This window comes from Astatotilapia calliptera, chromosome 19, assembly GCF_900246225.1.
Source record: "Astatotilapia calliptera chromosome 19, fAstCal1.2, whole genome shotgun sequence".
NCBI classification, from domain to species: domain Eukaryota; kingdom Metazoa; phylum Chordata; class Actinopteri; order Cichliformes; family Cichlidae; genus Astatotilapia; species Astatotilapia calliptera.
Window position 1 is genome coordinate 9,339,001 of NC_039320.1, and position 12,370 is coordinate 9,351,370.

Genomic DNA, 12,370 nt, shown 5'->3' on the forward strand with positions numbered 1-12,370 from the left:
GTCATAGATGTGAATGCTTGTTTGTTTCTATGTGTTAGCCCAGTGTCAGATTGGTGATCTGTCCACGGTGTACCCTGCCTTTTGCCCCATGTCAGCTGAATGGATGGACGCTTTTGTAAGGTGTTACAGGTGCAGACATGCTAAGGCTGGGTAATTTTAGCCTATTGTCAGTGATTGTTATGCAACAATGATTTCATAATACAGATAAGAACCCCCAGAGACCTGAGACCTGCAAAATTTACCTGTTTGGCAAGTTTGGCTGCTCAACTCTGGATCATGTAGGAAGAATTCACAGTAAGATCATGGTAACACTCATGTATTATAATGAACTGTATTCCAGTTAAATCCAGATGTGAATTTAAGTCCATACATACACAGTCTTAAACACTCAAGCCCTATCATTTGTCAAAGACCACATAGTACAAAATTATCTTAATAGAGCATTTTGGTCTGAGACTACTGGCTTATATCTAAAAGGCAGAGCCTTCAGACTTTCTAAGCTTATAATTAGGGCTGATCAGGTGAGTCTGAACCAACCCTGGGGGTTGGGGACTGGGGCTGCAGGATCGGCTTCCAATGATGCACTGAGCCTTTCTCTTCCTCTCTTTTCCTGATGTACTTATATGCTACTACTGCATGCCATCACTCTGTCGGTTGAGTTTTGTCCTCGTTGTGTTCATAGCCTACCTGCCATTAACTCTTTCCTTCTTTCTTTCTCCTGACCACCCAGTCAGTTGACGCAGATGGCTGCACCTCCCTGAGCATGGTTCTACTGAAAGTCATTTCTTCTTAGAAAGGTCTTCCTTCCCAGCATCGCCAAATGGGGACGTTTGATTGCTCTGTGATCTGGTTTTTAGCCTTACAATATAAAGTACCAATTTACCTGAACTAAGTTAAAATTTGTTATGTATTGTTTTGTATAAGACACAATGTTGAGGTAGAAAGGTGTCAGTTGTGAGGAAACACAGTGGAATGTGAATGGAAAAGTATGGATGGATGGAGGGAGAAGCATGCATGCATACAGTATCACTAACAGAAGAAAAGCAGGATTTGCTTCTGAACAAAAATCCACTTTTTACCTTCAGTTTTCTTGGCAAATGTGAGTCTGTTATCCAACAATAGTCCTAAGGACAAAAATCATCTGTTTCAGTTTTATAATCCCACTGTTAAGTCATCTGACTGTTAGGGCTAGATGCCCCGCAGATATGGAGAATGGTGATTTATGACAACTTTTCAGCATCTATTGGAGACCATAGACATACCCTAAGGAGTCAAAATCTATAGAAAGGGACATATGATGATGATGATGACGATGGTGAAGTACTTGCTCAGAGTGGTCATCTGATTGTTGAAATTCTCTCTGTATTATTGTAGCATCTTCCCCCACATTCCCACGCACACCCACTAAAAACAGACCTGCAATAGACACGTATTTATTATCAGTGAATAATAAGTCTGACCATATTGAGCCCACACACACTGATAACAACACAGCAGTAGAAATGATGACGCTGGCACAGTTTAACGTGGAGCTGGAGTCTGTTTACACACCGCGAAGAGCAAAGAGGCGGAGCTGTTACTGAGACAGTGAGCTCAGGTAGAGTGAAAAAAACAGCAGCTGTTCCTGTGATCACCATTAAAACCTTTACTGGGAAAAGGCTAGTGGAGTCCTTTGTCAAAGCACCTGATCAACAAACTGACACGACCAAAAGCAAACGCTGTAGCTGCTCCATCCACCGCTGCTCCGTTTGTTTTACGCAGTCAAAATCTGCAGTAAGAGTCCAGAAGTTGTATTAAAATATGCAGATGAAATGTTATTCATACAGCGTGCTGAATGCTGACAATAGCCGTCCTGTTTTATATGCAGCAAACAGGGGTGAGTATAAAGGGGGGCATTGGGTGTCCTAGACCTTATTAATTTCAAGGCTTTTGTAAGATTTTTAACACTGTAAGTGAAATAATATCAAATATTGTGTTAATTAAAATCCATTAATATTTAAAAATATAGAAATAAGATTTTTTCCACAAGCCAATAAAAATATAAATGGGCTATTAAACTCTGGTCCACTGACCTGATGGTTGTTAGGTTGGACACTGAATTATTATTAATATCTACACTAACATAGCATCTGTTTTCAGCAGCACTTGCTTCCTATTAAAGTCAGAAAGCCTTCCAAGAAGACAGAGTAAAGGTGCATTTCTATGCCTTAGTTTAGTTTGCATATATATCTTATTTTATTTGTGACTTTTGACTGTGCTTGAGATTATTTATACATTTTACAATTTAAGAAAATGTTTTCTTTTAAAAAAAATCTAATTTATTATGACATGTACATACAATCAAAGGGGTTTAGTTGTTTTTTGTGTTTTTTTGACAGATGTTATATGTAGTTAAACGTGAAAACATTGCAATTTCTAAAATGGAAAACAACGAGCAGTTCATTTTGAAAGACCTGTGTTTTTTCTCCTTTGAATGTTTATGATTGCTCATTAATAAGACAAAAATATTTCTTGTTGGATTACTCAGTGAATTGATGGAATAATCTATCGATTCATCGTTCACTAAAATAATTGCTAGCTACATCCCTAGTCTTTCCCCTACAATATAAAGCGACTCGAGGTGACTGTTGATGGCCTATGTGACAAAATACACCAAAAAAACAAAACACCAAAACAAAAAACATTCACTTATCCTTTGGCTTTTAAAAGTTGACATACCTCAGCTGTTCAGGCTCAGGTTACTTTTTTGTATCAGTGGGTAGATTTAGTCTGTAATACATGATCATCCCTTTGTAGATGATAAGCATAGGAAAACATACTGAAGAAATAAATATTAAACAATCTACATTTGGTTATGTGGGATATTAAAGCTACAATTTGTTCATCTAAGCCATGAGCTAACTCCTATATATTTGTACTGTGTTGCTCTGCACAGGAGGAAACTTAAATTAAATATGCAAAAAGAGCAAGTCGTCAAATAAAATCAAACCAGTTAGCCATTATAATGGTCTGTAATTAATGGTCTGTAATGTAATTGAGTTTGTGTTTCTTATGGATAAATATCCAAAGGTAAAGGAGGACGAGAAAATGGAAACTTGTTTCTAACAATTAAATGAATTAATAAAAAAATTGCAGAGAGAGGGAAGTTGAAATTTTGAGTTCTTTCAAATTGTTGACTTACTGACTATTTCTAAATTTCAAGATACATCAGATACAACACATTTTTTCCTAATTCACAAGGTGGTCAAATTGGAAATGAGAACATTTCTTCAAACACAACAGGTGCTGTTCAGTTTTGAGTAAGTGATTATCATTAAATTAAGCAAAACTCATATAAAACAACATAGTGTCATTGAGTTTGCGAATAATGGTCTTTCTTTTCATTTTTTTAAACCGGAACATGGGTCTTCAGCAGTTTTATTTTGGAAAGACGGTGACCGGTAGTCATCATGTCCTACGTTGCTAACTTGACGTTTTTTTTGCAACATGTCTCCCTCGCAGGCTCTCGTCCATTATTAGAAGCTTCTGGATATTTTGTGAAACTGCTTCGTTTTGTAAGTGCTTTTGTTCACGCTGGGCGTTTCAAATCTACGCTATAGCCGTCGCTATTGTCCGGCTAATGTTTCGTTTGCTAGCAAGGTCACTGTACTCGCTGTTATTGAAAGCCGGTGAGCGTTTTAGCCTGCTTTTTATTCTGCTTGTTGACCTGGTTTCTAACTGACCTGTCTTGCGGAGCATTTAATGACAGAAGGTGCTGTTGTTTAGTCCAGTAAGACAGTTTATAAATAATATGCTGACATTTTCTCTTAATCTGCGTGTGTCATAATCGCTCTATGTGTGCCTTAAAAAAACAAAAAAGCCAGCTGGCTTCTCGGTAATTTAACTGTAACTGCCGTGTAGATTAATTTTAAACATGGATGCTCTCGTACAGGTATTTAAGTGATTAGCCTAGTTAAGTGTCATGCTTCCCGGTTTATTTTTCGTTTTTTTTTTTAAAAGTCATATTGCGTTTGGTTATTGGAATATCAACATATAAGCTAAAACGCAGCAGCTGAAGTCATCGATAAATATCGACGTGTTTTCTTCTTATTCGCTGCAGGTTAGCACTAAGCTAACGGGCCGTTAGTCAGCCAGGACCCAGAAAAACAGCAGCAGCATCATCATCAATGGTGTGTCTACATCCCGGAGCCGTCACATTTTCCTGTGTCCGCTCAATGAACCATCTCCTCAGCTCTCATCACGGTGAGTATATCACCACGCCGCAGTTCGTGTTGGACTCGGGTAACCATATTTCCAGATAAATTACATCTGGGATAAGTTTAGGGCCGGCTAGAAACATTATGTGGGCAGCTTGGAGAAGGTAAGGACGGGAGATTAGCGCATCCAGCTGGTAACCTGTTTGTCTCTGTTCGTGTGCTGGTATCTCTGACATGAACGTCAGAATGATCTCTGACAGAGGTAAACAGAATAAACAACTTGGTTAGGCTAATATTAGATACACGTCTGTGTTTTAGGTTTGCGGTTTTACAGGCTGAATCATTTGTTCTCTGTAAGAGTAACACAGATGTACCATGAGATTTTGGGTCAGGTAGGAAGGTCAGACCAAGACAGCTACACCACTGAGTATTTCATATATCATTATTTGTCATCCCAAACTATTATCCAGATATCAGCTATCATGCACAGGTAGCTTTATTAGCTTTATTAGGTAGTCAATAAGCTTTATTTATGTCATTAAGATTGTTATGACTATGTTAAGACTACAGCTCTGTCTATAATCCTTCAGTATTCACAGTGGCAGTTCACCTATCAGTCTGCTTGATCATATGAAGGATAAATATCCTGTATTTTCTTTCCCAGCCTTCTAAATAGAAAAGGAAGCTACATTTTTTTTCTGTACTTTTATGAGGTTGAAGGAAAACTCCCAAAAGTGCCTTAGTTCTAGACTTTTCTCTACAGGAGCACAACTAAATTCTCTAAGGTTTTCACACAAATGAATTGATATATTTTACTATATTTGGTAGTTAAATTCTCAGATATACTGGAATAGAGTTTGCAAAAAGTTCAAAACATAACCAAGCTGAATAGGAGATGCTACGTGAACTCGGTGGGCTCGGGGTTTATCCATCTGCTTGTAAAACTTGTAAAACACAGCAAGAATATCTTGATGCACTAAGGAAATGCCAAACTGTAAAAACACTCAAGACCGAGATCGCAGATTTCACTCTAGTGTTTGCATGGTTGTGTGTTCTCTCTTTGTTTTTTTTCAGTTGCTCCTCTGTCTCGTATCTTTGCTGGGTTTTAGTAGGGATGAGTCTATGTATCACTTTATTCTTTTATGAGCCACGTGTTTTTTGTGTTCACTTTTATAAACCATTAAATGGTTACAGGAGGACAAAGGGTGAAAATGTTGTGCACTCTGGTCTCATGACTTCATCTCTTCTTCATGTCTCGCTCTCAGGCTGCACATGTATGGCGTTGGCGAGGCTTGGAGGGGAGTTTTGCCAAGCCCAGCACCTGCTGCTTATTGTGGACAAGTGAAAAGGAGACGTCAGCTAGGCACACTCACTGCCATTCACGCACACAGGTGAGTGATAAAGGCAGGTGGTGCCTTCATTTGAAACTTTGAGGATAAAGTCTAGTCCTTGATGTGTTATCTCTACAGCATCAAAAGCTTTACTTCTACTGCCTGGCACCCATGGCTCCATTTTTGTACTTTTGTTAATCGTACCATATTAAAGCTTAAAGTCTTCACTTCAGTCTTAGAGTCCACTGTGGTGAAGATCGTCATGCAAATTCTTTATAAAAATGACTACTAACCATGATTTAAGGAATGCTTATTTTTTAAAACCAGTAAGTTTCTCCTGAAGGTGAAAGGGAATCAGCTGCATGCACAGCATGAATTCATACGCAATCCCTTCCTGAACTCGATGTCCCAATTTTAAAAAAAAAAGCTGTTATGCAGCCAGAGCATGAAAAATAACTTGGTTCAATGTCAATAAAATACATAATTATCACACAGTAAAACAGTTCAGAAAGGTAAAAAAATGTCACTCAAAAAGGGGCTCAGTTAAACAGGATACAATGAATAACCTGTTTATGTTACAATAAGGAGCTTAACTATAAATGATGAGGTGGTAAAGATTTTCTGTATCCGTCTGTGTGGCAGTGGAGCTGAAACGACTTTGAGTGTTCAGCTGCATGTCCAGTAAAATGTGAACAGGACAGTCAAGCTAACTATCCACATCCGTTTACCACAGCCACAGTCCCATCAGCTGATGTAGGAATCCAATCAGTGCGTTGATTCAGATAACAGTCGCAAATTCCTTCAGTGAGCGATACGGACGCGTTCCATCAGCTGGCAGTTCAGTATTTGCAGTAACATGGCTGGGATTGCACTGCAGAGATTACCATCTCTGTTTGTTTCCAAATGGGGCGATCGTGGCTCAAGAGTTGGGAATTTGCCTTGTAATCGGAAGGTTGCCGGTTCGAGCCCCGGCTTGGACAGTCTCGGTCGTTGTGTCCTTGGGCAAGACACTTCACCCGTTGCCTACTGGTGGTGGTCAGAGGGCCCGGTGGCGCCAGTGTCTGGCAGTCTGTCACTGCGCCCCAGGGTGGCTGTGGCTACAATGTAGCTTGCCATCACCAGTGTGTGAGTGAATGGGTGGATGATAGGGGTGGGGGAAAAAATCGATACTGTGTAGTATCGTGATACTTTGTTTGCTAATAATGTATCGATACAGGGACAGCAGAAATCGATATTTTGTTACAAAAAAAGTTTTTGTAGACTGGAACTCTGACTTCAGAGCATGTTGATCCTTTTTCTGAGCAAGAATCCTGACATTGCTTGACTGTCCAAATGTGTTTAACTTGTTTTTTGGCAGCAATAAACATGACAGTTTACTTCTTTTAATTTAAGACATGTTTTATTTTAATTAAGTTTAAAACTTTTTATTTAATGTAAAATTATATTTTGTTTTAATTTACTTTCAAATTCTTCAGTTGCTGAATGGGCTGCATAGTTTTCATATTGCATAGTTCAGAATAGCTATAATTGTACCAGATGGTTGCATTCAGTTAAGTTGGACTAGACTGTAATACAAACCGTTCAGTTTGTCAACAATAAAACTGAAATGAGAGAAAGACTGAGTGTGAGACTTTGATATTAGATAAAATGAATATTGATAAAGTTTGCCTTTATGTACAGAATCTGAATATCGCAAAATATTTTAAGAAATTGCAATAATATCGTATCGTGGGATGTATGGTGATTCCCACCTCTAGTGGATGACTGGGGTCCTTAGGGACTAGCAAAGCGCTATACAAATACAGGCCATTTACCATCTCTGTTTGTCTCAAAAGTCCTGATATCACAGAAAATTCACTAGTAGACACATAAAAACTTGAATTTATAGAGACTTTAAAAACCATTTCATCACAGTAAAGCAGAATATATATATATATATATATATATATATATATATATATATATATATATATATATATATATATATATATATATATATATATATATATAAACATCTTATTTAGATGAGAATTACATTTAAAGTTTACCAGTAAATAAAAAGTCACAGCAAAGCTTTTTTGTTTTAAAGTGACCTAAAATGGCCGACCCTTCCTGTCCTCATAGGTCCCTACTGCCATCCCGTTCAACCCTTATGAAGAAGAGCCACCCTGCAGTCTGTGAGCTGTCTCGGAGAGAGGGGCAAGCATTGGTTTCAGCCTGGGAGTTTCCTCTCTGCTCTTCTTCTTTCCAGCTTTTCCTCTCCTCCTCCTCTTCTTCTTCTGCTGTGATTTGTACAAGTCTTCTCTGAATGGGCTAATAGAGTTGAAAGAAAAAGAGTTTAACTCTTGCCAAGCCAATTTTACTTTTACTTTATTGCCAAGGCAATTTACTTTTCTATTTCTCGACCAAAATTTTGTATTTTCGTGAGATTGATTTAGTAACATTCACTAAAAAACACAATTGTTTTTCTTTAAGTGGGAAGATTTTGTTTGTTTGTTTGTTTGCATTTTGTTTTTAACACTCAGAAGGGTTTTTCCTCAGACTCTGTTACTCCACTCTTTGAAGCACAGTACTTTCCAGACTTTTATTCTTTATTAATAAGCTTCTCTGGGTATAAAAATGAACCGGCCAGCTCCAGTGGAGATCTCCTATGACTGTCTGAGATTCCTCATCACGCACAATCCCACCAATGCACAACTCGGACGGTTTATAGAGGTAACACGTGTTTAAGATCTCTGCACATTTTCTCCTTTGGAAGACACAGAAGCAGGGTGTTGTGTTAAAATGTGTGATTTGATGTGTAGGATCTGAAAGCATTCGGAGTAAATACCTTAGTGCGAGTGTGCGCTGCCACGTATGACAAGACACCGGTGGAACAAGAAGGCATCCAGGTTCTGGTAGGTGATGCGTAGCAAACAGTACTTAGGCGGCTGTAAATAATCACAAGAGCAGTTTGTGAAGAGAGAGTCACACGTTGAGTTTAATGCAGCTACTGTCATTAATGGATTACGCCAGCTTCCAGTACCAAAGTCTAAAAACACACAGAACCTAAATCAAACAATAGAGTGAACGTCAACCACAAAGGGAGGAGTAAGAACATGATCTGCAGGGTAGTTAAAGGATTAATGAGCTGAAAGAAGAAAATTAACCTTCAGGTGAATGAGTTATGCATTTCACTGTCCTGCTGTGATATTTTCCGTGAATCCATGAATCTGTTCTCCCTCTTATCTGGTTCAGGTCATAGTTGAGTTGGAGTCTATCCCAGCAGATTACGAGTTTTTCAGTCTATTTTTCTACAGCTTTTAATGGTTTTTTACATGTACTGGTGTGAAGAGAGTTATGGAAAGGTGTGGGTTTATATATATTTTTTAATATTATAGACTTTGATTTTATTATAATGTCCCACTTCTCATCACTGCATCCTGATGTTTTCTGGTGAAATGTGGCTAGACCAGTACTGAAAGATATCCTAAAGAACCTGTTCTTTGACACCTAAGCAGCCAGAGCAGACGTACAAACTGCAGATTGTGCAAAGATGGATGTAGCCGTGCTCAACAGCTTTAAAAAATATTACAGTTTCCTAAGTTGGTATAATGTTCTGTTCAGTATGATGTAAAATGTGTGACCGAGGGCATAAACTCAGCAGGAAGGTTTTTATTGAGGTGTCAGTGAGTTCAGTCTCTTTTTTTTTTTTTTTTTTTTTTTTAAATTCTCCAGCATCTACTGGCCCCTTCTGGCCATACAACAAAGAATGAAAGTGTTAGGCTCTTCTACCTTGGCTTCACTTTTCAGACCCTGTTTATGTTAGTTTACTTTAGTCTTACATCACAGCGTTTACAGCTTTAGCTGGTTTGCAAAGCTCATTCTTAGTTGGGTCTTTAAAGCACAAGAAAATCAATGTGTTATATCTCGCTTACAAGACCCAAGACATACCTGATGATTTCAGGTATATTTGTACAATGTTTGCAGTTCAGTTACCCAAATACTTAAAGTCTTGTGCTGAACACAGTTTCAGAATGTTTTTAAAAAACATAACTAATAGCATAACATTTTGGAATATCTGTAATAAATAATGATAAACAATTTAAATAGAATATTTAAACACAAATTATTTTTTAAAGAGAAAAATCATTTGTGTGTAAATGAATCCAATACAAAAAACCCCACTTGGTCATTTTAGTAGCTAAAGCAGCTTGGTTTTCAGACACAGCACATTATCCTCACATACACTATAGAACTATAATTATAGAAACGTCTCGTGCATTAAGGATGGTCACTAAAATAATTTAGAGGTATTTTAAAAACCTATGAACGCTGACTGGTCTGCAGTAAAACTGAGCTCAAGTTAATGCTTTACTCTTTTTCAGGATTGGCCATTTGATGATGGATCCGCCCCCCCAGACCAGGTGGTCGATGATTGGCTGAGCCTTCTGCAGACAAAGTTTCGAGACGAGCCTGGCTCCTGTGTGGCTGTGCACTGTGTAGCTGGATTGGGACGGTCAGTATGAAGCTGACACGTGATTTATTCTGATGTTTAGTACACAATAATTTTATATACAGCACAATGTGTTGTGCGTGTTTTCAGCTGCGTTTACTCTTCAGGTTTTGTTTGGTTAGTGTGTGTCTGCTTGATCTTTCCTACTTCTAAGCCTTAAACAGACAGCAGCCACTGTGCTCACACTTCAAGATAGTAGTTCCTATTTTGGTAATGAGCATAATATAAACAGTCAGTTTAACACACTTTAAGGATGACTGCAATAAAGTGACAGCTGACAAAAGCATTCATTTTGCTCTCGCTGTGGTAGTTTCAGTTATTTCCCACAAAAAACCTGCCAAGTAAGTCATACAGGTGTCAAATAAATCAGAGCTCTGGAAACCTTTACAACTGGCTGGCTTGTACTTGTGTGTAAGTTGGAGCCTAAATATATGGCAGTGTTTTTTAGCTGCAGGCTGCCCTTGGTGACTCAAAGCTCCAAATTGTCCGTCAGTAGTTGTCTTAGCTGCGAAGGCTACAAGTGTAGGCTCTTAAAAGTTACTGAGTTGAATTCTCTTGGAGGCAAATGATTAAACTAGGAAAATATCACCCCCAACAAATGCAACTGAGTCACCTGTTATAGTCTAATACCAGTCACATACAGGGGTTAAAGTTTAACTAAGGCTTCCTCTTGTTTGTCCTCAGAGCGCCCGTGTTGGTGGCTCTGGCTCTAATTGAATGTGGGATGGAATACGAGGATGCGGTGCACCTAATAAGACAGTAAGCTTTGATTCTGCTGCTCCTCCTTTTCTTGCATTGTATTTCGGAAACTGAGCCTAATGTCTCCTCCATTTTGCCAGGAAGCGCCGTGGAGCTTTAAATGCCAAGCAGCTGCATTACCTGGAGAACTACAAGCCTAAACTGTGTCTGCGCTCCAAAGATGCCAACGGGCAAAGCTGCTGTGTACAGTAGGACTCTTTGCAAAAAGAAAGTGGAGGTTTTAAAGTTTTTATTTCCGTTTCTTTGGTTTCAAACCTCCCCTGAACATGTAGCAAAAACCCACAAATACTTAAACAGAGATTTAAAAGCTTGTTTGTCTGTAATGTAAAAATAAAAAACCCCAATAAGATGTGATGAATAATGCAGCTGGCAGTGTGTTTGACAGTGTTCTATAGTCTGCAGCTTGATATTTGCTCTAAGCTAAATGCTGAATAAATAGAGGCTTGTTGGTTTATTGCACATCAATCCACACAGTGACTGAGAGTGATTTATTTATGAGTCTGTGCTCACTGATCAAATCAATGTCCTGCAACCAGAATGCCAGAAGAATTCAGTTTGAAAACACACAATATTTAAGATGAAAACATATGATGACATGTGTTCTCAGTGTGATGCAAATGTTAGATTATCTACTTTCCTTTTATGTCCCAAATCAGTCATAAGCTTCTGTAGAATAAACTTGTGTTGGCTATAAATATTTGGCGCTGACCTCCATGGAAGTGGACTAACATGTGGAAGAACAGTTGTTAACAAAGGAACATGTAAAGGCTTTGGTAGATTATCCTAGTAACTGACAAGCATTAAGAACATAATTAAAATCGTCCAAATATTCACATTTCTTCCACTGCATCATACACGTTTGTGGGCCAGTAAACAGTATGGGGTATTAATCTACCCGCTAACACTAAAGCGTGGATAATCTGCTCGATGAAAATCTGAGATCCACTCTCGGGTCCATTCAGACGCATTAATGTTCACTATTAGACGTTAGGGGATAAGTTAGCAACACAATCATTCAGATGATTTTAGAGCCAAAGTTCTTCTCATCTCTCTGATCAACAGGATAATCTCCCAAATACTTTATGTGTTCCTGTTGCAACAACCATGTAACGGCACTGTGGAGCCACAGTGGCTGCCACTGCAACATTACTGGCCATAGTTCTCATCCATCTCTGGCTCCACTTAGCTCTTCGGTCAGTGTTTGTAAGATGTATCTGGTCTTTGTGCCATTATTTTCTTATAGATTTTATTTTATTTGTTCCTTCCTGTACCCTGTATCTGTTTGTATCTGTTATTTATTGTTTCTTTGTGAGATGTTTGTCTGATGGATGGGGGAAAAAAAATCTTAGTCTTGGAAAATTAAAGTGTTTAGTAATCTTAACTGTTGGTTTTTGTATGTTTTGATGCAAAATGAGGCAATTTTGGCAGTCCCAGTGTTATTGTGACTTAAGAAAATACATTTTTTAAATTGTCTTTGGTATCAATTGATAAATTTTGACAAATATTTAGAGTGATAGCCACATAAAGGAAACTGTAATCAGACCAAATTATCCGGGGGGATGCTGTGGTCCTGATCATTTCAGCCACAC

At 38.3% G+C, this 12,370-nt stretch overlaps 1 protein-coding gene across 4 annotated transcripts; it reads left to right on the forward strand.

The window, feature by feature from the left end:
* Nucleotides 1-3,437: 3,437 nt before the first annotated feature.
* Nucleotides 3,438-12,162, forward strand: LOC113012435 (protein tyrosine phosphatase type IVA 2-like). Of its 4 annotated transcripts, none has more exons than XM_026152648.1 (8): nt 3,438-3,554; nt 4,100-4,242; nt 5,462-5,587; nt 7,652-8,242; nt 8,332-8,424; nt 9,895-10,025; nt 10,707-10,781; nt 10,862-12,162. In XM_026152648.1, exons 4-8 carry the CDS (start codon nt 8,147-8,149, stop codon nt 10,971-10,973), a joined length of 507 nt encoding a protein of 168 aa, XP_026008433.1. In that variant the 5' UTR covers nt 3,438-3,554; nt 4,100-4,242; nt 5,462-5,587; nt 7,652-8,146; the 3' UTR covers nt 10,974-12,162. The 4 variants fall into 4 exon arrangements, with proteins under 4 accessions (XP_026008433.1, XP_026008434.1, XP_026008435.1 ...); XM_026152649.1 differs by lacking the exon at nt 3,438-3,554 and adding an exon at nt 3,573-3,668; XM_026152650.1 differs by lacking the exon at nt 3,438-3,554 and adding an exon at nt 3,709-3,751.
* Nucleotides 12,163-12,370: the final 208 nt, after the last annotated feature.

Bases quoted from the DNA above. Each gene is read 5' to 3' on its own strand.
- LOC113012435 (XM_026152648.1), top strand. From the start codon at position 8,147: ATGAACCGGCCAGCTCCAGTGGAGATCTCCTATGACTGTCTGAGATTC. The intron at 8,243-8,331 runs GTAACACGTGTT...TTTGATGTGTAG, and splicing joins AACTCGGACGGTTTATAGAG to GATCTGAAAGCATTCGGAGT. The intron at 8,425-9,894 runs GTAGGTGATGCG...ACTCTTTTTCAG, and splicing joins AAGAAGGCATCCAGGTTCTG to GATTGGCCATTTGATGATGG.